The 24402-nt window shown below is 41.5% G+C and overlaps 1 protein-coding gene across 1 annotated transcript in view; it reads left to right on the top strand.

Annotated features, from left to right (window-relative positions):
- CAPZA2 (capping actin protein of muscle Z-line subunit alpha 2) overlaps nucleotides 1-24402 on the top strand; it is a 135939-nt gene that overhangs the window by 20693 nt on the left and 90844 nt on the right. The window contains exons 4-5 of the mRNA XM_053716689.1: nucleotides 19420-19483; nucleotides 20325-20531. Coding sequence (XP_053572664.1) covers nucleotides 19420-19483; nucleotides 20325-20531 — 271 coding nt within the window. The remainder of the gene's footprint in view (nucleotides 1-19419; nucleotides 19484-20324; nucleotides 20532-24402) is intronic.

Genomic DNA, 24402 nt, shown 5'->3' with positions numbered 1-24402 from the left:
TTTCTTCTTCTTCTGTCCTGGAGTCCATTCACAAACTAATATTCAGATATAGCACAAACACTGTTTGCACATGTGCAGTCTGGGGTAGCCTTCCCTCTTGCATTCCCTTAAAGGGACAGTATACACTCATTTTCATATAACTGCATGTAATAGACATTACTATAAAGAATAATATGCACAGATACTGATATAAAAATCCAGTATAAAACTGTTTAAAAACTTACTTAGAAGCTGTCAGTTTGGCTCTGTTGAAAAGGTAGCTGGAAAGCCCACTGCAAGTGGCAAATAAGACACTCCCCCCCCCCCCCCTCCCCCTTCTTTTGCATATGAAAAGACCCTTTACACAAACAGGAGCAAGCTGGAGTAGGTAGTCGAGCGTATTCACATAAAACTTTGGGGCTTGGTTAGGAGTCTGAAAATCAGAGCAATGTTATTTAAAAATAAGCAAAACTATATATTAATTAAAAAAAAAAAACTTTATGGGCTATATAAATAGATTATCTACAAAACATTTATGCAAAGAAAAAATGTGTATAATGTCCCTTTAAGGAGGTTTAGCACTGATTCAACTTAGTTACTATTGCAAATAATTATTTACCTATCAAAACTGATAATCCACCTTTTTAAAAGCATGTGACACCATAGAAGCTTAAAGGGACATGAAACCCAATTTTTTTTTTTTTTTCACAATTAAGAAACAGCATGTCATTTTAAACAACTTTTAAAATTACGTATATTATCTAATTTGCTTTATTTTTTTATATCCTTTGCTAAAAATCATATCTAGATAGGCTCAGTAGCTGCTGATTGGTGGCTGCACATAGATGCCTAGTGTGATTGGCTTATCCATGTGCATTGCTATTTCTTTAACAAAGAATATCTAAAGAATAATTAGATAATAGAAGTAAACTGGAATGTTGTTTAAAATTGTATTCTCTACCTTAATCATGAAATTAACATTTTGGGTTTAGTGTCCCTTTTTAAAGAGGAAGGGAAAAGTAAACAAAAGCTCACATAATTTGCCTGAAAGTAATAACCCAAGCTTCCTGGGGAGAAAGTCAAACAAGCACAATTTCTCCAACATAGGTGTGTCCGGTCCACGGCGTCATCCTTACTTGTGGGATATTCTCCTCCCCAACAGGAAATGGCAAAGAGCCCAGCAAAGCTGGTCACATGATCCCTCCTAGGCTCCGCCTACCCCAGTCATTCTCTTTGCCGTTGCACCGGCAACATCTCCACGGAGATGGTTAAGAGTTTTTTGGTGTTTAAATGTAGTTTTTATTCTTCAATCAAGTGTTTGTTATTTTAAAATAGTGCTGGTATGTACTATTTACTCTGAAACAGAAAAGAGATGAAGATTTCTGTTTGTAAGAGGAAGATGATTTTAGCAAACGTTACTAAAATCGATTGCTGTTTCCACACAGGACTGTTGAGATGAAGTAACTTCAGTTGGGGGAAGCAGTTGGCAGACTTTTCTGCTTGAGGTATAACTGGCCACATTTCTAACAAGACTTTGTAATGCTGGAAGGCTGTCATTTTCCCTATGGGGACCGGTAAGCCATTTTCTTAGATTAAGTAAAAGAATAAAGGGCTTTATAAGGGCTTAAAAAACTGGTAGACATTTTTCTGGGCTAAAACGATTACTTTGCTAAGCATATTTGGCAGATTATAACTCTTTATAGTTATTATAATCTTGGGGATTGTTGTTAAAAAACGGCAGGCACTGTATGGACACCTTTTTCAGATGGGGGCCTTCTCTAGTCATAGGCAGAGCCTCATTTTCGCGCCACTAATGCGCAGTTGTTTTTGGAAAGCAAGGCATGCAGATGCATGTGTGAGGAGCTAAGAACCACTGAAAAAGCTTATAGAAGGCGTCATTTGGTATCGTATTCCCCTCTGGGCTTGGTTGGGTCTCAGCAAAGCAGATACCTGGGACTGTATAGGGGTTAAATGTAAAAACGGCTCCGGTTCCGTTATTTTAAGGGTTAAAGCTTTCAAATGTGGTGTGCAATGCTTTTAAGGCTTTAAGACACTGTGGTGAAATTTTGGTGAATTTTGAACAATTCCTTCATGCTTTTTCGCATATTCAGTAATAAAGTGTGTTCTGTTTAAAATTTAAAGTGACAGTAACGGTTTTATTTTAAAACGTTTTTTGTGCTTTGTTGACAAGTTTAAGCCTGTTTAACATGTCTGAACCATCAGATAAGCGATGTTCTATATGTATGAAAGCCAATGTGTCTCCCCATTTAAATATATGTGATAATTGTGACATAGTGTCCAAACAAAGTAGGGACAATGATGCCACAGATAATAATATTGCCCAAGATTCTTCAAATGAGGGGAGTAAGCATGGTACTGCATCATCCCCTTCTGTGTCTACACCAGTTTTGCCTACACAAGAGGCCCCTAGTACATCTAGTGCGCCAATACTTATTACCATGCAACAATTAACGGCTGTTATGGATAATTCTATTGCTAATATTTTATCTAAAATGCCTACTTATCAGAGAAAGCGCGATTGCTCTGTTTTAAACACTGAAGAGCAAGAGGACGCTGATGATAACGTTTCTGACATACCCTCACACCAATCTGAAGGGGCCAGGAGGGAGGTTTTGTCTGAGGGAGAAATTTCAGATTCAGGAAAAATTTCTCAACAAGCTGAACCTGATGTTGTAACATTTAAATTAGAACATCTCCGCGCACTGCTTAAGGAGGTATTATCTACTCTGGATGATTGTGACAATTTGGTCATTCCAGAGAAATTATGTAAGATGGACAAGTTCCTAGAGGTTCCGGTGCCCCCCGATGCTTTTCCTATACCCAAGTGGGTGGCGGACATAGTAAATAAGGAGTGGGAAAGGCCCGGCATACCTTTTGTTCCTCCCCCTATATTTAAGAAATTATTTCCTATAGTCGACCCCAGAAAGGACTTATGGCAGACAGTCCCTAAGGTCGAGGGGGCGGTCTCTACTCTAAACAAACGCACTACTATTCCCATAGAAGATAGTTGTGCTTTCAAAGATCCTATGGATAAAAAATTAGAGGGTTTGCTTAAAAAGATGTTTGTTCAGCAAGGTTACCTTCTACAACCAATTTCATGCATTGTTCCTGTCACTACGGCAGCGTGTTTCTGGTTCGAAGAACTAGAAAAGTCGCTCAATAAAGAATCTTTGTATGAGGAGGTTATGGACAGAGTTCAAGCACTTAAATTGGCTAACTCTTTTATTCTAGATGCCGCTTTGCAATTAGCTAGATTAGCGGCGAAAAATTCAGGGTTTGCTATCGTGGCGCGCAGAGCGCTTTGGCTAAAGTCTTGGTCAGCGGATGTGTCTTCCAAGACAAAATTGCTTAACATCCCTTTCAAGGGTAAAACACTGTTTGGTCCTGATTTGAAAGAGATTATTTCAGACATCACCGGGGGAAAGGGCCACGCCCTTCCTCAGGATAGGTCTTTTAAGGCTAAAAATAAGCCTAATTTTCGTCCCTTTCGCAGAAACGGACCAGCCTCTACTTCTACATCCTCTAAGCAAGAGGGTAATTCTTCTCAACCCAAACCAGCCTGGAGACCGATGCAAGGCTGGAACAAGGGTAAGCAGGCCAAGAAGCCTGCCACTGCTACCAAAACAGCATGAAGGGATGGCCCCCGATCCAGGACCGGATCTGGTGGGGGGCAGACTTTCTCTCTTTGCTCAGGCCTGGGCAAGAGATGTTCAGGATCCTTGGGCACTAGAAATAGTTTCTCAAGGTTATCTCCTGGAATTCAAGGAACTACCCCCAAGGGGAAGGTTCCACAGGTCTCAATTATCTTCAAACCAAATAAAAAGACAGGCATTCTTACATTGTGTAGAAGACCTGTTAAAGATGGGAGTAATTCATCCAGTTCCAATAGGAGAACAAGGGATGGGGTTTTACTCCAACCTGTTCATAGTTCCCAAAAAAGAGGGAACATTCAGACCAATTTTAGATCTCAAGATCCTAAACAAATTTCTCAGGGTTCCATCGTTCAAAATGGAAACCATTCGAACGATCCTTCCTACCATCCAGGAAGGTCAATTTATGACCACGGTGGATTTAAAGGATGCGTACCTACATATTCCTATCCACAAGGAACATCATCAGTTCCTAAGGTTCGCTTTTCTGGACAAGCATTACCAGTTTGTGGCACTTCCATTCGGATTAGCCACTGCTCCGAGAATTTTCACAAAGGTACTAGGGTCCCTTCTAGCGGGTCTAAGACCAAGGGGCATTGCAGTAGTACCGTACTTGGACGACATCCTGATTCAAGCGTCGTCTCTGTCAAAAGCAAAGGCTCATACGGACATCGTCCTAGCCTTTCTCAGATCTCACGGATGGAAAGTGAATATAGAAAAAAGTTCTCTTTCTCCGTCAACAAGAGTTCCCTTCTTGGGAACAATTATAGCCTCCTTAGAAATGAGGATTTTTCCGACAGAGGTCAGAAAATCAAAACTTCTAAGCTCTTGTCAAGTACTTCATTCTGTTCTTCGTCCTTCCATAGCGCAGTGCATGGAAGTAATAGGATTGATGGTTGCAGCAATGGACATAGTTCCTTTTGCACGAATTCATCTAAGACCATTACAACTGTGCATGCTCAGACAGTGGAATGGGGATTATACAGACTTGTCTCCGACGATTCAAGTAGATCAAAGGACCAGAGATTCACTCCGTTGGTGGCTGATCCTGGACAACCTGTCACAGGGAATGAGCTTCCGCAGACCAGAGTGGGTCATTGTCACGACCGACGCCAGTCTGGTGGGCTGGGGCGCGATCTGGGAACCCCTGAAAGCTCAGGGTCTATGGTCTCGGGAAGAATCTCTTCTCCCGATAAACATTCTGGAACTGAGAGTGATATTCAATGCTCTCAAAGCTTGGCCTCATCTAGCAAAGGCCAAATTCATAAGGTTTCAGTCAGACAACATGACGACAGTTGCATATATCAACCATCAGGGGGGAACAAGGAGTTCCCTGGCGATGGAGGAAGTGACCAAGATAATTCAATGGGCGGAGGATCACTCCTGCCACTTGTCTGCAATCCACATCCCAGGAGTGGAAAATTGGGAAGCGGATTTTCTGAGTCGTCAGACATTCCATCCGGGGGAGTGGGAACTCCATCCGGAAATCTTTGCCCATATAACTCGATTATGGGGCATTCCAGACATGGATCTGATGGCCTCTCGTCAGAACTTCAAGGTTCCTTGTTACGGGTCCAGATCCAGGGATCCCAAGGCGACTCTAGTAGATGCACTAGTAGCACCTTGGACCTTCAACCTAGCTTATGTATTCCCACCGTTTCCTCTCATTCCCAGGCTGGTAGCCAGGATCAATCAGGAGAGGGCTTCGGTGATCTTGATAGCTCCTGCGTGGCCACGCAGGACTTGGTATGCAGACCTGGTGAATATGTCATCGGCTCCACCATGGAAGCTACCTTTGAGACAGGACCTTCTTGTTCAAGGTCCATTCGAACATCCGAATCTGGTTTCCCTCCAACTGACTGCTTGGAGATTGAACGCTTGATTTTATCAAAGCGTGGGTTTTCAGATTCTGTAATAGATACTCTGATTCAGGCTAGAAAGCCTGTAACTAGAAAAATTTACCATAAGATATGGAAAAAATATATCTGTTGGTGTGAATCTAAAGGATTCCCATGGAACAAGATAAAAATTCCTAAGATTCTATCCTTTCTACAAGAAGGTTTGGAGAAAGGATTATCTGCAAGTTCTCTGAAAGGACAGATCTCTGCTTTATCTGTTTTACTTCACAAAAGGCTGGCAGCTGTGCCAGACGTTCAAGCGTTTGTTCAGGCTCTGGTTAGAATCAAGCCTGTTTACAGACCTTTGACTCCTCCCTGGAGTCTTAATCTAGTTCTTTCAGTTCTTCAAGGGGTTCCGTTTGAACCCTTACATTCTGTAGATATTAAGTTATTATCTTGGAAAGTTTTGTTTTTGGTTGCAATTTCTTCTGCTAGAAGAGTTTCAGAGTTATCTGCTCTGCAGTGTTCTCCGCCCTATCTGGTGTTCCATGCAGATAAGGTGGTTTTGCGTACTAAGCCTGGTTTCTCCAACATAGGTGTGTCCGGTCCACGGCGTCATCCTTACTTGTGGGATATTCTCTTCCCCAACAGGAAATGGCAAAGAGCCCAGCAAAGCTGGTCACATGATCCCTCCTAGGCTCCGCCTTCCCCAGTCATTCTCTTTGCCGTTGTACAGGCAACATCTCCACGGAGATGGCTTAGAGTTTTTTAGTGTTTAACTGTAGTTTTTATTATTCAATCAAGAGTTTGTTATTTTAAAATAGTGCTGGTATGTACTATTTACTCTGAAACAGAAAAGAGATGAAGATTTCTGTTTGTAAGAGGAAAATGATTTTAGCAACAGTTACTAAAATCGATGGCTGTTTCCACACAGGACTGTTGAGAGGAATTAACTTCAGTTGGGGGAACAGTGAGCAGACTTTTGCTGCTTGAGGTATGACACATTCTAACAAGACGATGTAATGCTGGAAGCTGTCATTTTCCCTATGGGATCCGGTAAGCCATTTTTATTACAGACAGAAAAAAAGGGCTTCACAAGGGCTTTTAAGACTGTAGACATTTTCTGGGCTAAATCGATTTATATATAAACATATTTTATACTCCATAGCCTTGAGGAATTATTTTAATCTTGGGAATTTTGTAAAATAACCGGCAGGCACTGTATTGGACACCTTATTCTCTAGGGGCTTTCCCTAATCATAGGCAGAGTCTCATTTTCGCGCCTGTATTGCGCACTTGTTTTTGAGAAGCATGACATGCAGATGCATGTGTGAGGAGCTCTGATACATAGAAAAGACTTTCTGAAGGCGTCATTTGGTATCGTATTCCCCTTTGGGCTTGGTTGGGTCTCAGCAAAGCAGATACCAGGGACTGTAAAGGGGTTAAATATAAAAACGGCTCCGGTTCCGTTATTTTAAGGGTTAAAGCTTCCAAATTTGGTGTGCAATACTTTTAAGGCTTTAAGACACTGTGGTGAAATTTTGGTGAATTTTGAACAATTCCTTCATACTTTTTCGCAATTGCAGTAATAAAGTGTGTTCAGTTTAAAATTTAAAGTGACAGTAACGGTTTTATTTTAAAACGTTTTTTGTACTTTGTTATCAAGTTTATGCCTGTTTAACATGTCTGAACTACCAGATAGACTGTGTTCTGAATGTGGGGAAGCCAAGGTTCCTTCTCATTTAAATAGATGTGATTTATGTGACACAAAATTTAGAGAAAATGATGCCCAAGATGATTCCTCAAGTGAGGGGAGTAAGCATGGTACTGCATCATCCCCTCCTTCGTCTACACCAGTCTTGCCCACACAGGAGGCCCCTAGTACATCTAGCGCGCCAATACTCCTTACTATGCAACAATTAACGGCTGTAATGGATAATTCTATCAAAAACATTTTAGCCAAAATGCCCACTTATCAGCGAAAGCGCGACTGCTCTGTTTTAGAAAATTCTGAAGAGCATGAGGACGCTGATGATATTGGTTCTGAAGGGCCCCTACACCAGTCTGAGGGGGCCAGGGAGGTTTTGTCTGAGGGAGAAATTTCAGATTCAGGGAAAATTTCTCAACAAGCTGAACCTGATGTGATTACATTTAAATTTAAGTTGGAACATCTCCGCGCTCTGCTTAAGGAGGTGTTATCCACTCTGGATGATTGTGAGAATTTGGTCATTCCAGAGAAACTATGTAAAATGGACAAGTTCCTAGAGGTCCCGGGGCCCCCCGAAGCTTTTCCTATACCCAAGCGGGTGGCGGACATTGTAAATAAAGAATGGGAAAGGCCCGGTATACCTTTCGTCCCTCCCCCCATATTTAAAAAATTGTTTCCTATGGTCGACCCCAGAAAGGACTTATGGCAGACAGTCCCCAAGGTCGAGGGGGCGGTTTCTACTCTAAACAAACGCACCACTATACCCATAGAAGATAGTTGTGCTTTCAAAGATCCTATGGATAAAAAATTAGGTTTGCTTAAAAAGATGTTTGTTCAGCAAGGTTACCTTCTACAACCAATTTAATGCATTGTTCCTGTCACTACAGCCGCGTGTTTCTGGTTCGATGAGCTAGAAAAGGCGATCAATAATAATTCTTCTTCTTATGAGGAGATTATGGACAGAATTCGTGCTCTCAAATTGGCTAATTCTTTCACCCTAGACGCCACTTTGCAATTGGCTAGGTTAGCGGCGAAAAATTCTGGGTTTGCTATTGTGGCGCGCAGAGCGCTTTGGTTAAAATCTTGGTCAGCGGATGCGTCTTCCAAGAACAAATTGCTTAACATTCCTTTCAAGGGGAAAACGCTGTTTGGACCTGACTTGAAAGAGATTATCTCTGATATCACTGGGGGCAAGGGCCACGCCCTTCCTCAGGATAGGTCTTTCAAGGCCAAAAATAAACCTAATTTTCGTCCCTTTCGCAGAAACGGACCAGCCCCAAGTGCTACGTCCTCTAAGCAGGAGGGTAATACTTCTCAAGCCAAGCCAGCCTGGAGACCAATGCAAGGCTGGAACAAAGGAAAGCAGGCCAAGAAACCTGCCACTGCTACCAAGACAGCATGAGATGGTGGCCCCCGATCCGGGACCGGATCTGGTGGGGGGCAGACTCTCTCTCTTCGCTCAGGCTTGGGCAAGAGATGTTCTGGATCCTTGGGCGCTAGAAATAGTCTCCCAAGGTTATCTTCTGGAATTCAAGGGGCTTCCCCCATGGGGGAAGTTCCACAGGTCTCAATTGTCTTCAGACCACATAAAAAAACAGGCATTCTTGCATTGTGTAGAAGACCTGTTAAAAATGGGAGTGATTCATCCTGTTCCATTAGAAGAACAAGGGATGGGGTTCTACTCCAATCTGTTCGTAGTTCCCAAAAAAGAGGGAACGTTCAGACCAATCTTAGATCTCAAGATCCTAAACAAGTTTCTCAAGGTTCCATCGTTCAAAATGGAAACCATTCGAACAATTCTTCCTTCCATCCAGGAAGGTCAATTCATGACCACGGTGGATTTAAAGGATGCGTATCTACATATTCCTATCCACAAGGAACATCATCGGTTCCTAAGGTTCGCATTCCTGGACAAGCATTACCAGTTTGTGGCACTTCCGTTCGGATTAGCCACTGCTCCAAGGATTTTCACAAAGGTACTAGGGTCCCTTCTAGCGGTGCTAAGACCAAGGGGCATTGCAGTAGTACCTTACTTGGACGACATTCTGATTCAAGCGTCGTCCCTTCCTCAAGCAAAGGCTCACACGGACATTTCTCAGATCTCACGGATGGAAAGTGAACGTAGAAAAGAGTTCTCTATCTCCGTCAACAAGGGTTCCCTTCTTGGGAACAATAATAGACTCCTTAGAAATGAGGATTTTTCTGACAGAGGCCAGAAAAACAAAACTTCTAAACTCTTGTCAAATACTTCATTCTGTTCCTCTTCCTTCCATAGCGCAGTGCATGGAAGTAATAGGTTTGATGGTAGCGGCAATGGACATAGTTCCTTTTGCGCGCATTCATCTAAGACCATTACAACTGTGCATGCTCAGTCAGTGGAATGGGGACTATACAGACTTGTCTCCGACGATACAAGTAAATCAGAGGACCAGAGATTCACTCCGTTGGTGGCTGTCCCTGGACAACCTGTCACAGGGGATGAGCTTCCGCAGACCAGAGTGGGTCATTGTCACGACCGACGCCAGTCTGGTGGGCTGGGGCGCGGTCTGGGGACCCCTGAAAGCTCAGGGTCTTTGGTCTCGGGAAGAATCTCTTCTACCGATAAATATTCTGGAACTGAGAGCGATATTCAATGCTCTCAAGGCTTGGCCTCAGCTAGCAAAGGCCAAGTTCATACGGTTTCAATCAGACAACATGACAACTGTTGCGTACATCAACCATCAGGGGGGAACAAGGAGTTCCCTGGCGATGGACTAGTAGCACCTTGGACCTTCAAACTAGCTTATGTATTCCCGCCGTTTCCTCTCATCCCCAGGCTGGTAGCCAGGATCAATCAGGAGAGGGCATCGGTGATCTTGATAGCTCCTGCGTGGCCACGCAGGACTTGGTATGCAGACCTGGTGAATATGTCATCGGCTCCACCATGGAAGCTACCTTTGAGACGAGACCTTCTTGTTCAAGGTCCGTTCGAACATCCGAATCTGGTCTCACTCCAACTGACTGCTTGGAGATTGAACGCTTGATCTTATCAAAGCGAGGATTCTCAGATTCTGTCATTGATACTCTTGTTCAGGCCAGAAAGCCTGTAACTAGAAAAATTTACCACAAAATATGGAAAAAATATATCTGTTGGTGTGAATCTAAAGGATTCCCTTGGGACAAGGTAAAAATTCCTAAGATTCTATCCTTTCTTCAAGAAGGTTTGGAGAAAGGATTATCTGCAAGTTCCTTGAAGGGACAGATTTCTGCCTTGTCTGTGTTACTTCACAAAAAGCTGGCAGCTGTGCCAGATGTTCAAGCCTTTGTTCAGGCTCTGGTTAGAATCAAGCCTGTTTACAAACCTTTGACTCCTCCTTGGAGTCTCAATTTAGTTCTTTCAGTTCTTCAGGGGGTTCCGTTTGAACCCTTACATTCCGTTGATATTAAGTTATTATCTTGGAAAGTTTTGTTTTTGGTTGCAATTTCTTCTGCTAGAAGAGTTTCAGAATTATCTGCTCTGCAGTGTTCTCCTCCTTATCTGGTGTTCCATGCAGATAAGGTGGTTTTACGTACTAAACCTGGTTTTCTTCCGAAAGTTGTTTCTAACAAAAACATTAACCAGGAGATAGTCGTGCCTTCTTTGTGTCCGAATCCAGTTTCAAAGAAGGAACGTTTGTTGCACAATTTGGATGTTGTTCGTGCACTAAAATTCTATTTAGATGCTACAAAGGATTTTAGACAAACATCTTCCTTGTTTGTTGTTTATTCTGGTAGAAGGAGAGGTCAAAAAGCAACTTCTACCTCTCTCTCTTTTTGGATTAAAAGCATCATCAGATTGGCTTACGAGACTGCCGGACGGCAGCCTCCTGACAGAATCACAGCTCACTCCACTAGGGCTGTGGCTTCCACATGGGCCTTCAAGAACGAGGCTTCTGTTGATCAGATATGTAAGGCAGCGACTTGGTCTTCACTGCACACTTTTACTAAATTTTACAAGTTTGATACTTTTGCTTCTTCTGAGGCTATTTTTGGGAGAAAGGTTTTGCAAGCCGTGGTGCCTTCCATCTAGGTGACCTGATTTGCTCCCTCCCTTCATCCGTGTCCTAAAGCTTTGGTATTGGTTCCCACAAGTAAGGATGACGCCGTGGACCGGACACACCTATGTTGGAGAAAACAGAATTTATGTTTACCTGATAAATTACTTTCTCCAACGGTGTGTCCGGTCCACGGCCCGCCCTGGTTTTTTAATCAGGTCTGATAATTTATTTTCTTTAACTACAGTCACCACGGTATCATATGGTTTCTCCTATGCAAATATTCCTCCTTTACGTCGGTCGAATGACTGGGGAAGGCGGAGCCTAGGAGGGATCATGTGACCAGCTTTGCTGGGCTCTTTGCCATTTCCTGTTGGGGAAGAGAATATCCCACAAGTAAGGATGACGCCGTGGACCGGACACACCGTTGGAGAAAGTAATTTATCAGGTAAACATAAATTCTGTTTTTCTTCCGAAAGTTGTTTCCAACAAAAATATTAACCAGGAGATAGTTGTACCTTCTTTGTGTCCGAATCCAGTTTCAAAGAAGGAACGTTTGTTACACAATTTGGACGTAGTCCGTGCTCTAAAATTCTATTTAGAGGCCACTAAAGATTTCAGACAAACATCTTCTTTGTTTGTTGTTTATTCTGGTAAAAGGAGAGGTCAAAAAGCAACTTCTACCTCTCTTTCTTTTTGGCTTAAAAGCATTATCCGATTGGCTTATGAGACTGCCGGACGGCAGCCTCCTGAAAGAATCACAGCTCATTCCACTAGGGCTGTGGCTTCCACATGGGCCTTCAAGAACGAGGCTTCTGTTGATCAGATATGTAAGGCAGCGACTTGGTCTTCACTGCACACTTTTGCCAAATTTTACAAATTTGATACTTTTGCTTCTTCGGAGGCTATTTTTGGGAGAAAGGTTTTGCAAGCCGTGGTGCCTTCCATCTAGGTGACCTGATTTGCTCCCTCCCTTCATCCGTGTCCTAAAGCTTTGGTATTGGTTCCCACAAGTAAGGATGACACCGTGGACCAGACACACCTATGTTGGAGAAAACAGAATTTATGTTTACCTGATAAATTACTTTCTCCAACGGTGTGTCCGGTCCACGGCCCGCCCTGGTTTTTTTAATCGGGTCTGTTGAATTATTTTTTCTAACTACAGTCGCCACGGTATCATATGGTTTCTCCTATGCATATTTCCTCCTGTACGTCGGTCGAATGACTGGGGTAGGCGGAGCCTAGGAGGGATCATGTGACCAGCTTTGCTGGGCTCTTTGCCATTTCCTGTTGGGGAGGAGAATATCCCACAAGTAAGGATGACGCCGTGGACCGGACACACTGTTGGAGAAAGTAATTTATCAGGTAAACATAAATTCTGTTTTTTAGATGTATTTTACAGCAAAAGGCTGCAATATAAATAATGAATGTATATTGCAATAATGTTTCACTTGCAGAAATGAAACATTTTATGCATTTGTTTTTAAATGTCAAGTTTAATGGTCCTTTAAAAGTGCCTACACTATTGGCTTAAATCAATTGGGTAACGGGTTCTCAGACAAAATAGTTCCCACATTTTGTTGCTACAGTAATATACCTTTTGGCTAATCATACCAGGACAAGCATTTAGCTTTAGTATGAGTCAGAGCGTTAATTGTTAAAAAGAACAGGACAAAGGAAGAACATCTACTTTCAGCTTTCTCCATTCCCTCCTCTCTTCAGTCACTCATTACCCTCCCCTTTTTCTCTGAGGCCAAAGCTTCTCTTTACACTCTCTCTTCCCCCTTCTCATACATTTCATTTATTTTTTCCCTCCAGTCACTCTTTTATGCTCCACTCTTACTTTTTTCCCTCTCTCTTTTTATGGATATGTAAAATCCCTTTAGATGATATTTTTAGCACACTGACCAGGGGCGTAACTAGAAATCATAGGGCCCAGGTGTGAGAATCCAAGCAGGGCCCCCCCACCCCAAAAAAACAAACTGTGAATTTAATACATTTTTTTCCAAACATTTAAAACAGAAAAAAAAAAAAAATGGATATATATACAAAAAATCCATAAACCATATGTGGCTAAGTATGATGTATTTTCATGTATCAGGCTGATTTGACTTAACAAAATAAATACTTTGACCCAATTTTAGAATATGTAATTAGCTTCTTTTTATAAAAAAAAAAAAAAAAAAGACAGTTTATGGCTTTGCAAGACAAAAGTGTCACTAACAAAAACATGTCAAGCAATTCAGACTTTTTAAATAAACAGCTCTCATCAATAATAATAATGAAATGGCATCAAATCCATCATACCTTTAACAAACCTTAGAGCTGGCACGTAACATCCCTATTAGATCACAATATACTATAGCAATGCTTCGGCTTTTTTATTATTATTTAGGAACCAACTTTGTAACCAATAAATACCAGAGCAAGACATTCAAATTAAATTCATATAAATGGGATATGGGATGAAGTCAGCCTGCAATGTTTTATTTTGTTTTTTTAAATCAGCCCTAAGCCCTTGCATGTGGGAGGAAAGTTTGCAACAGAGGAGAGGGAGAGCTGCCCCCTCCTCCCCAGCTGGAACTACATTACATAGCTGGGCTGGGGGTAACAGAGACAACACATAGTGATATAAAAAGAGAATGTTCTAAATAGACAAAACATATAATCTGATAGCAAGAGACTGCCCTGAGCACAGACAGCACATAGTGTGATAACAAGGGACTGCCCTGAGCACAGACAGCACATTGTGCTCAGGACAGTCTCTTGTTATCACACTATGTGCTGTCTGTGCTCAGGGCAGTCTCTTGTTATCACACTATGTGCTGTCTTTGCTCAGGGCAGTCTCTTGTTATCACACTATGAGCTGTCTCTGTGCTCAGGGCAGTCTCTTGTTATCACACTATGAGCTGTCTCTGTGCTCAGGGCAGTCTCTTGTTATCACACTATGTGCTGTCTGTGCTCAGGGCAGTCTCTTGTTATCACACTGACAGCACATTGTGCTCAGGACAGTCTCTTGTTATCACACTGACAGCACATAGTGTGATAACAAGAGACTGTCCTGAGTACAGAGACAGCACATAGTGTGATAACAAGAGACTGTCCTGAGTACAGAGACAGCACATAGTGTGATAACAAGAGACTGTCCTGAGCACAGAGACAGCGCATAGTGTGATAACAAGAGACTGTCCTGAGCACAGAGACAGCGCATAGTGTGATAACAAGAGACTGTCCTGAGCACAGAGACAGCACATTGTGCTCAGGACAGTCTCTTGTTATCACACTGACAGCACATAGACAAAGCAATGTGAGATCTCCATAATAACATATAGTGATTTCTTATTTAAAAGAGACTGCAGAGAAGTGAAAGTAACTACTGAAGACAATTAGTACTGAAACTAATAAAGTGGATTTACATTATACAGAGACAGGGGCTGCTTGTAAAAGGCAACACAATTACCTGACATCAGATGGTCACAGAGAGAGAGAGAACTATGCCCTGATAGTATTGGGAGAAAATATCAGCTATACACAGGAAAGAAACAGGCTCCACATACCAAAGCTTAGACCTGCTGAGCTCAATACACATGATTCTAGACAGCATCTCGCTCAGGGCACACCCTCAGCAATACCTAGCACAACAATAGGGGACATTAATGGCCAGCAGAGGTAAATAATGCCCAGCACACCCTTATTTAAAAGAGACTGCAGAGAAGTGAAAGTAACTACTGAAGACAATTAGTACTGAAACTAATAAAGTGGATTTACATTATACAGAGACAGGGGCTGCTTGTAAAAGGCAACACAATTACCTGACATCAGATGGTCACAGAGAGAGAGAGAACTATGCCCTGATAGTATTGGGAGAAAATATCAGCTATACACAGGAAAGAAACAGGCTCCACATACCAAAGCTTAGACCTGCTGAGCTCAATACACATGATTCTAGACAGCATCTCGCTCAGGGCACACCCTCAGCAATACCTAGCACAACAATAGGGGACATTAATGGCCAGCAGAGGTAAATAATGCCCAGCACACCCCAGGGGCCAGTAATTAGAGAGAGGACTGGAGTCGGGAGAGCAGCGATCTGCTAGTAAGTGCAGGCAGGGAGGGATGTGATGTGACCGACTGTGTGACCCGCACTAAATCAGGAATGACACTGACAGGCATTCAGCTGAGCAGGAGAGAGCTTATTAGAGGACTTTGGGAGAGAGGCTAATAATAGCTCTTACCTTATCATCTGCATCTGAGACGTGCTGCCTGCCAGCCAGATCTATGCCTGTTTCCTGAAATTCCTCAGCTCCAGCACGGCTGTGTGCGTGCAGTCAGGGCTTAGACTCAGAGAGCAAATGTGCGCGCCAAAAGCCGTCAGCCAATAGGAAAAGCTTCTGGCTGAGTGAGCTGCACCAATGAATCTATGTTTTGGTGAGCTGCGGCAACGGGCTGAGCGCCGAGACGTGACTGAGACTCTGTAATAAGTAGCACTGCAGGCTGAGGCAATAACAAGAAAAATAAATAAATAAAAAAAAAAAAGTTTGTGCAGAAGGCAGCAGGGCCCAGTTGCAGTTGCGACTTCTGCACCACTGATTGTTACGCCCCTGACACTGACTCTTTCACTCACCACAGTTCTATTTGCTCCCTCTTTGAATTCTATGGTTTTACGTATCGGGTCATAACAATCATCTGGTCCTTAGTAAATACAACAACACATGACATATTACACTGTGTCATGATTTATTTAACAAAAAGGAGAAGCCATGTGCGAAAAACTAAGTACACCTTATGATTCAATAGCTTGTAGAACTACCTTTAGCAGCAATAACTTGAAGTAATTATTTTCAGTATGATTTTATCAATCTCTCATATCATTGTGGAGTATATATATGTATATATATATATATATATATATGTATATATATGTATATATATATATATATATATATATATATATATATATATATATATATATATATATATATATATATATTTTGTGTGTATGTATACACACACACCACTTTACAGCGGGGCTCCGGTCCCTAACCCGCTGTATGAGCGGGGTATACCTGTATGTGTGTGTCAACATGGTTTCTCTTTGAGTAAACTCTTGTATGGGCGGAGACAACTACATATTACTGTTAAAGGGACATATATTAGGTCTACTTCACATTCCGTTTGTAACCAACAAACATCTTCCTGTACTTAACCCCTTAATGACAAGAACATTTTTCAATTTTCTTACCCTTAATGACAATGGCTATTTTTACATTTCTGCAGTGTTTGCGTTTAGCTGTAATTTTCCTCTTACTCGTTTACTGTACCCACACATATTATATACCGTTTTTCTCGTCATTAAATGGACTTTCTAAAGATACCATTATTTTCATCATATCTTATAATTTACTAAAAAAAATTGATAAAATATGAGGAAAAAATGGAAAAAAACACACTTTTTCTAACTTTGACCCCCAAAATCTGTTACACATCTACAATCGCCAAAAAACACCCATGCTAAATAGTTTATAAATTTTGTCCTGAGTTTAGAAATACCTAATGTTTACACGTTCTTTGCTTTTTTTGCAATTTATGGGGCAATAAATACAAGTAGCACTTTGTTATTTCCAAACCACTTTTTTTCAAAATTAGCGCTAGTTACTTTGGAACCCTGATATCTGTCAGGAATCCCTGAATAACCCTTCACATGTATATATTTTGTTTTAGAAGACATCCCAAAATATTGATCTAGGCTCATTTTGGTATATTTCAAGCCACCATTTCACCGCCAAATGCGATAAAAAAAAAAGTTCACTTTTTCACAAATTTTGTCACAAACTTTAAGTTTCCCACTGAAATTATTTACAAACAGCTTCTGCAATTATGGCACAAATGGTTGTAAATGCTTCTCTGGGATCCCCTTTTTCAGAAATAACAGACTTATATGGCTTTGGCGTTGCTTTTTGGTAATTGGAAGGCCGCTAAATGCCGCTGCGCACCACACGTGTTTTATGCCCAGGAGTGAAGGGGTTAATTGGGGAGTTTGTAGGGTTAATTTTAGCTTTAGTGTAGTAGACAACCCCAAGTATTGATCTAGGCCCATTTTGGTATATTTTATGTCACCATTTCACCGCCAAATGCGAGCAAATTTAAAAAAAAAAAAAAAAAAAAACTTTACATTTTTCACAATTTTAGGTTTCTCACTGAAATTATTTTCAAACAGCTTGTGCTATTATGGCAGAAATTGTTGTAAATGCTTCTCTGGGATCCCCTTTGTTCAGAAATAGCAGACTTATATGGCTTTGGCGTTGCTTTTTGGTAATTGGAAGGCCGCTAAATGCTGCTGCGCACCACTCGTGAATTATGCCCAGCAGTGAAGGGGTTAAATTAGGTAGCTTGCAGGGTTAATTTTAGAGATCAGCCTCCCACCTGACACATCCCACCCCCTGATCCCTCCCAAACGGCTCTCTTCCCTCCCCCACCCCACAATTGTTCCCGCCATCTTAAGTACTGGCAGTAAGTCTGCCAGTACTAAATAAAAGTTTTTTTTGTTTTTTATAAAAATAATAAAATATTTTAGTTGTGATGGACCCCTGCCTTAGCACCAACCTCCCTGATCCCCCCCCCCCCCCCTCCAGCTCTCTAACCCTCTCCCCTACCTAATTGCCGCCATCTTGGGTACTGGCAGCTGTCTGCCAGTACCCAGTTTGGCCCCACAAACCAAAGTATTTTAATTTTATTTATAACTTATTTTTAATTATTTCTGTAGTGTAGCAGCCCCCCCCCCCCACAATACCCCCACCCCCTCCCAGATCCTTTTATATGTAAAAAAAAAAAAAAAAAAAAAAAACTTTTTTTTCCCCTTCCTTCCTTCATTGGTGTCAGTGTGGCTAATGCGCGCACGTGCATGCGCGCCCCGTGCACACGCGCATTGTGCGCACACGCTCCCTCCTCCCACCCGGACAACGGCACCATCGCTACCGGTGCAGAGGGGGCCACAGAGTGGCTCTCTCTGCATCGGAGGCTTGTAAAGGGGTATTGCAGGATGCCTCCATATCGAGGCATCACTGAAATACCCTCAGAGCTGCTGGAAGCGATTGTGATCGCTTCCAGCACTCCGTTAGACAACTGGTACGTCAGTTGTCATTAAGGGGTTAAAGTTATATGAAACTCAAAATGTTTGTTTTGTGGTTCAGACAGAGCAAAATCCAGTTTACTTCTGTTATCAAATTTTCTTTGTTCCCATGATATTCTGTGTTAAACAGATACATACCTCGGTAGGTGGCTGGAGCACTATATGGCAGGGAATAGTGCGGCCATCTAGTGCTCGTGCATTCCATATAGTGCTCCAGAAATGGGTCAGCTCCTGAGCTTACATCGCTGCTTTTCAACAAAAGATACAGAGAGAAAAAAGAAACGTGGCAATAGAAGTAAATTGGAAAGTTGTTTAAGGTTGCATGCTCTATCTGAATCGTGAGAAAAAAAATTGGTTTAATTTCCCTTTTAAATAGAAATTTTTGTTAATATAATTTGATAAGGTAACATCTGAAATCTGATGCCTTTTTTTTTTTTTTTTTTTCCCCAAATCAATCTTTCAGACACCTGTGATTCACATGTTCACTATTGTAGTGTCAGATACAGATTACGGAGCCATTTTAATGAAATGTTTATGGTGCCAGTGAAGAATAGTGTATGTGACTGAGGGTAAATAAATGTCCAAAATGCAGTGGCACGAGTCAAGAAGACATGAGGTAGAAAGCTTGAAATAAAGTGAGGAAATAGGGCAAAGCAGACCAGTCCCTAGGGGTGGTGGTTCGAGGTGACAGTAGAATGGACTAACGAATAAATGCATAATAAATGGACAAGGCAAAAGCACTTAGTTTGAATTTCACATGAGCAGTAGATTTTTAATTTATTTTTTTTATTTATTTTTAATTTCAGTTTTATTTTTCTTCCCACAGCCGTCAGACAGTCACAAGATTGATATACAATATTCTGTGAATCTTGCACACGCTCAGTAGGAACTGGTGCCTCATAAAGTGTGCACGTAGAATGATTGTGCATATTGAGATAATGGATGTGAATTGGAGAGTTGTTTAAAATTGTGTTCTCTATCTGAATCATGAAAATTTTAATTATGACTTAATTGGTCCTTATTATGATAAGCAAATATACTCCTATGCTACAATTCACAAATACCTTTTCTCTTTCCTTAGCGCCTTTGCACAGTACAACTTGGATCAGTTTACCCCAGTAAAAGTTGATGGCTATGAGGAACAGGTATGCAAATATTAGCATCATTGCACTAGTATTTCAGCTTTTTATTTTTTTAATATGGCCACTCTATCCGCTAATGAATGTAAGAGCTTGCTATTTTCTTGGTTATTATGGTCCTTTTGCTTTTATGCTGAATTAGATATACAAATTACTTTAATGACTGAAGAAAGTTATATGATAAATGACAGTATAAAATAATTTCATTTTTAATCTGTTTATTAAAGGGCATTAGTGGTATATGGTTTATCATGACTTTAAACTTAAAGGGACATTATACGCTAGATTTCTTTTTTTGGCATAAATGTTTTTTTGTAGATGATTCATTTATATAGCCCAGCTAGGAGTGTTTTTGTAAAAAAATTATAAGTTTGCTTATTTTTAAAAAAACATTGTTCTGATTTTCATACTCCTAACCAAGCCCCAGAGTTTTAGATGTATACTAATGTATACAGACTCCAGTTTGCTCCTGTTTGTGTAATCTGTCTTTTGATATGCAGAGAAGGGGGGGGGGGTCAGCTCTTCCTGTTTCCCTAGCCCCTTTTACTGGGTGTCCCACCCTAACCCCATCAACAGTGCTAAACTGGGAGCTTCTAAGTAAGGGTTTTTTTTTTTTTTTTTTTTTTTAAAAAGTTTTATACTGGATTTTTAGATAAGTATTTGTGCGCATTTTTCTTTGTTAGTCTATTACATGCGGTTAAAGGGACAGTATACACCAATTTTAATTTAAGTTGTAACTGGCACCTAATGAAATGCCTGAAGCACTATTTGGTTGGTGCTCCATCTGAATGCTCACAAGAGTTAATGTATCTTAGACTTCTTTTTTTTTCTTTATTCTTCTTTCTAGGTACTAATAACTGAACATGGCGATCTTGGTAATGGAAGGTATTTGGACCCAAAAAACAAGATCTCTTTCAAGTTTGATCACTTAAGAAAGGAAGCAAGTGATGCAAGACCTTCAGAAGTTGAAAATTCAATTGAATCTTGGAGAAGTGCTGTTGATTCTGCAATTAGATCCTATGTAAAAGATCATTACCCAAATGGAGTGTGCACTGTAAGTCTAGATACTGCAGTTATTTCTACAATTTATTTTCAGTACCCTCAGTCATTAAAACCCAGTGAAAGTTAAAACGCTACTATTTCTAGATTTGTATGTACTTAATTACAGAGCTTTATGAATCCACACAGCCATGTAAACCTCTTTTTGGGCCTGGGTCAGGATCTGTGACCTTTTGTTAAACTTTCTTATTCTACCGCCATACTGCCTTTTAAAGGCATGCTTTATGCACAACGTTTGCCTATATCAGACTGGTATTGCACTTTTAATTTTCACATGGCATAAATCACATCCCGTTAAAGGGACAGTCTACACCAGAATTTTTATTGTTTAAAAAGTTCGATAATCCCTTTTATTACTCATTCCCCAGTTTTGCATAACCAGCACAGTTATATTAATATGTTTTACCTCTGTGATTACCTTGTATCTAAGCCTCTGCAGACTGCCCACTTATCTCAGTGCTTTTGACAGACATGACGTTTGCCAATCAGTGCAGATTCCTAAATAACTCCACGGGAGTGAGCACAATGGTATCTATGTGACACACATGAACTAGTACTGTCTACCTGTGAAAAACTTTCAAAATGCTCTGAGCTAAGAGGCGGTTTTCAACTGTTTAGAAATCAGTTTGAGCCTAGCTAAGAATATCACCAAGGGAACAAAGCAAATTTGATGATAAAAGTACATTTTAAAGTTGTTTAAAATTGCATGCCCTGTCTGAATCATAAAAGTTTAATTTTGACTAGACTGTCCCTTTTAAGTACATAACTAGTTTTGCTGCAGCATAGTAAGTGTTGTATGCATGTAACAGCCAGTGGTCTTATCTCAGGAGCTGCCAGATTGATGCCATGTTTATGCCAGGGTTCTATACCAAAGAGCTAAAGGTGTAAAATGAACCTATTTCTATAATGTAAGTCAGAGTTGTTCCATCACAATTATCACTACTACTCAGTAGACTCGATTTAAACCCTGTTTATTTCTTAAGACACAGTGAGTCCACCGATCATCAATTACTGTTGGGAATATCATTCCTGGCCAGCAGGAGGAGGCAAAGAGCACTACAGCAAGGCTGTTAAGTATCACTTCCCTTCCCACCACCCCCAGTCATTCTCTTTGCCTTAGATGCAAGGAGGAGGTGAAGTTTAGGTGTACAAGATTCTTCTATCAGGATTTTATTATTTTGGAAGCCTGAGCAGGTTTGCTCTGACCTTCCCTGACAAGCTGGGTTTAACTGTATTCCATGTTAGTCTCTTCAGTAAGGCTGTGGTAGCTTTAAAGCAGTTAGGAATTTGTGGGGTAGGCCTCACTGCGTTTTCCTGACAAGTTTTGCTTCCCTTCTTCAGTATGCCAGAGTAGGCTTACGCTGTTCATCCTTTATTCACAGGACTCTGTGAGGAGCGGCTTCCTCTCATTCCTGGTGCTGTCTCCCTGTCGGACAGGCGTTCCTTTGTTCCCACGGTTAGAAGATCAATCTGGAGAAAATCTCACACTCACTCACACAGTCGGCGGCACGACCATCAGTGGCCCAATGCATGGAGGTAATCGGGTTAATGTTGGCTTCCATGGACATAGTCCCTTTTGCTTGGTTCCACTTGTGACCTCTGCAGCTATGCATGCTCGCTCAGTGGAACTGGGATTATACAGAGAATAGTTCTGGATCAATCAACAAGGGACTCCCTAATGTGGTGGCTGTCGCAAGAACATCTGTCCCAGGGGACATGTTTTCAGAGACCCTCTTGGGTAATTGTGACCACGGATGCCAGCCTGTTGGGTTGGGAAGCAGTCTTGGACTCTTTGAAGGTGCAGGGACTTTGGTCTCAGGAGGAATCTGCTCTCCCCATAAATATTCTGGATTTGAGAGTAGTGATGTTGCGAATAGTTCGCCGGCGAATAGTTCCCGGTGAACATAGCATGTTCGCGTTCGCTGCGGCGGGCGAACATATGCGGTGTTCGATCCGCCCCCTATTCGTCATCATTGAGTAAACTTTGACCCTGTATCTCACAGTCTGCAGACACATTCAAGCCAATCGGCAGCAGACCCTCCCTCCCAGCTCCTGGACAGCAGCCATTTTAGATTCATTCGGAAGCTGCATTGTTAGTGAGAGGAGGGACAGTGTAGCTGCTGGTGATTTTATAGGGAAATTGATAGCTAGGCTAGTGTATTCAGTGTCCACTACAGTCCTGAAGGACTCATCTGATCTCTGCTGTAAGGACAGCACCCCAAAAAGCCCTTTTTAGGGCTAGAACATTATTTAAAAAAAAAAAAGAAAAAAAATCCCTGTGTAATCTAATTGCAGTTGCTTGCCTGCCAAGCCACTTGCCCAGTGCCACCACTCTTATCTGGTGTAACAGTAGTGTAAATTTCACAGTCAAAAAAGTTTTTTTTTAAAGAAAAAACCTCATTCTGCTAGTGTAATCTAATTGCAGTTGCCTGCCTGCCAGCGTGTGTGCCAGGCCCACTTGCTCAGTGCCACCACTCATATCTGGTGTAACAGTAGTGTAAATTTAAAAAAATAAAAACTTTTTGGACTGTGAAACATCAGTCTGCTTTTTTGTGTCAGGCTCACAGTGTATACTGTGCCCACTTGCCCAGTGCCACCACTCATATCTTTTTTAATAGTAGTGTAAGTGTACATTTAAAAACAAAAAAAACTTTTTGGACTGTGAAACATCAGTCTGCTTTTTTGTGTCAGGCTCACAGCTTATATTGGGCCCAGTGCCACCACTCATATCTTGTTTAATAGTAGTGTAAGTGTACATTTAAAAACAAAAAAAACTTTTTGGACTGTGAAACATCAGTCTGCTTTTTTGTGTCAGGCTCACAGCATATACTGTGCCCAGTGCCACCACTCGTATCTTGTTTAATAGTAGTGTAAGTGATGTTTCACAGTCCAAAAAGATTTTTTTTTTTTTTAAATGTACACTTACACTACTATTAAACAAGATACGAGTGGTGGCACTGGGCAAGTGGGCACAGTATATGCTGTGAGCCTGACACAAAAAAGCAGACTGACGTTTTGCAGTCCAAAAAGTTTTTTTGTTTTTAAATGTACAGTCTGCTTTTTTGTGTCAGGCTCACAGCGTATACTGTGCCCACTTGCCCAGGTCAACCATTCATATCTGTTGTAACAGTAGTGTACATTTAAAAACAAAAAAAACTTTTTTGACTGTGAAACATCAGTCTGCTTGTGTAATCTAATTGCTGTTGCCTGCCTGCCAGCGTGTGTGCCAGGCCCACTTGCCCAGTGCCACCACTCATATCTGGTGTAACAGTAGTGTAAATTAAAAAAAAAAAATGTTTTGACTGTGAAACATCAGTCTGCTAGTGTAATCTAATTGCAGTTGCCTGCCAGCGTGTGTGTCAGGCTCACAGCGTATACTGTGCCCACTTGCCCAGTGCCACCACTCATATCTGGTGTAACAGTAGTGTAAATTTAAAAACAAAAAAAACTTTTTGGACTATGAAACCTCGGTCTGCTTTTTTGTGTCAGGCTCACAGCGTATACTGTGCCCACTTGCCCAGTGGCACCACTCATAACTACTTTAATAGTAGTGTAAGTGTACATTTAAAAAAAAAATGACAGGCAGAGGCAGGCGCCGTCGTGGTTGTGGTGCTGTGATTCCATTTGGCCCTAGAATAATGCCCAGTGTTCAGAGGCCACGTACCATGAACTCGAAAAGTTCTGAGGAGGACATAGCTGACTTTTTAACACAGGACACCCAATCTTCTATAGCTTCCGCTCCGAACCTTGACACGCCATCCTCCTCCAACTTATCTTCGGGCACCTCTCAAGTTACCACTCGCCCGCCTGCCACCAACACTAGCACCACAGCCGCTTCACTTGATGTGTCAGAGGAGTTATTTACA

This window comes from Bombina bombina, chromosome 6 (genome assembly GCF_027579735.1).
Source record: "Bombina bombina isolate aBomBom1 chromosome 6, aBomBom1.pri, whole genome shotgun sequence".
Lineage (NCBI taxonomy): Eukaryota > Metazoa > Chordata > Amphibia > Anura > Bombinatoridae > Bombina > Bombina bombina.
The sequence above is the reverse complement of the archived record's forward strand: the minus strand, read 5'-3'. Positions and strand labels throughout refer to the sequence as shown.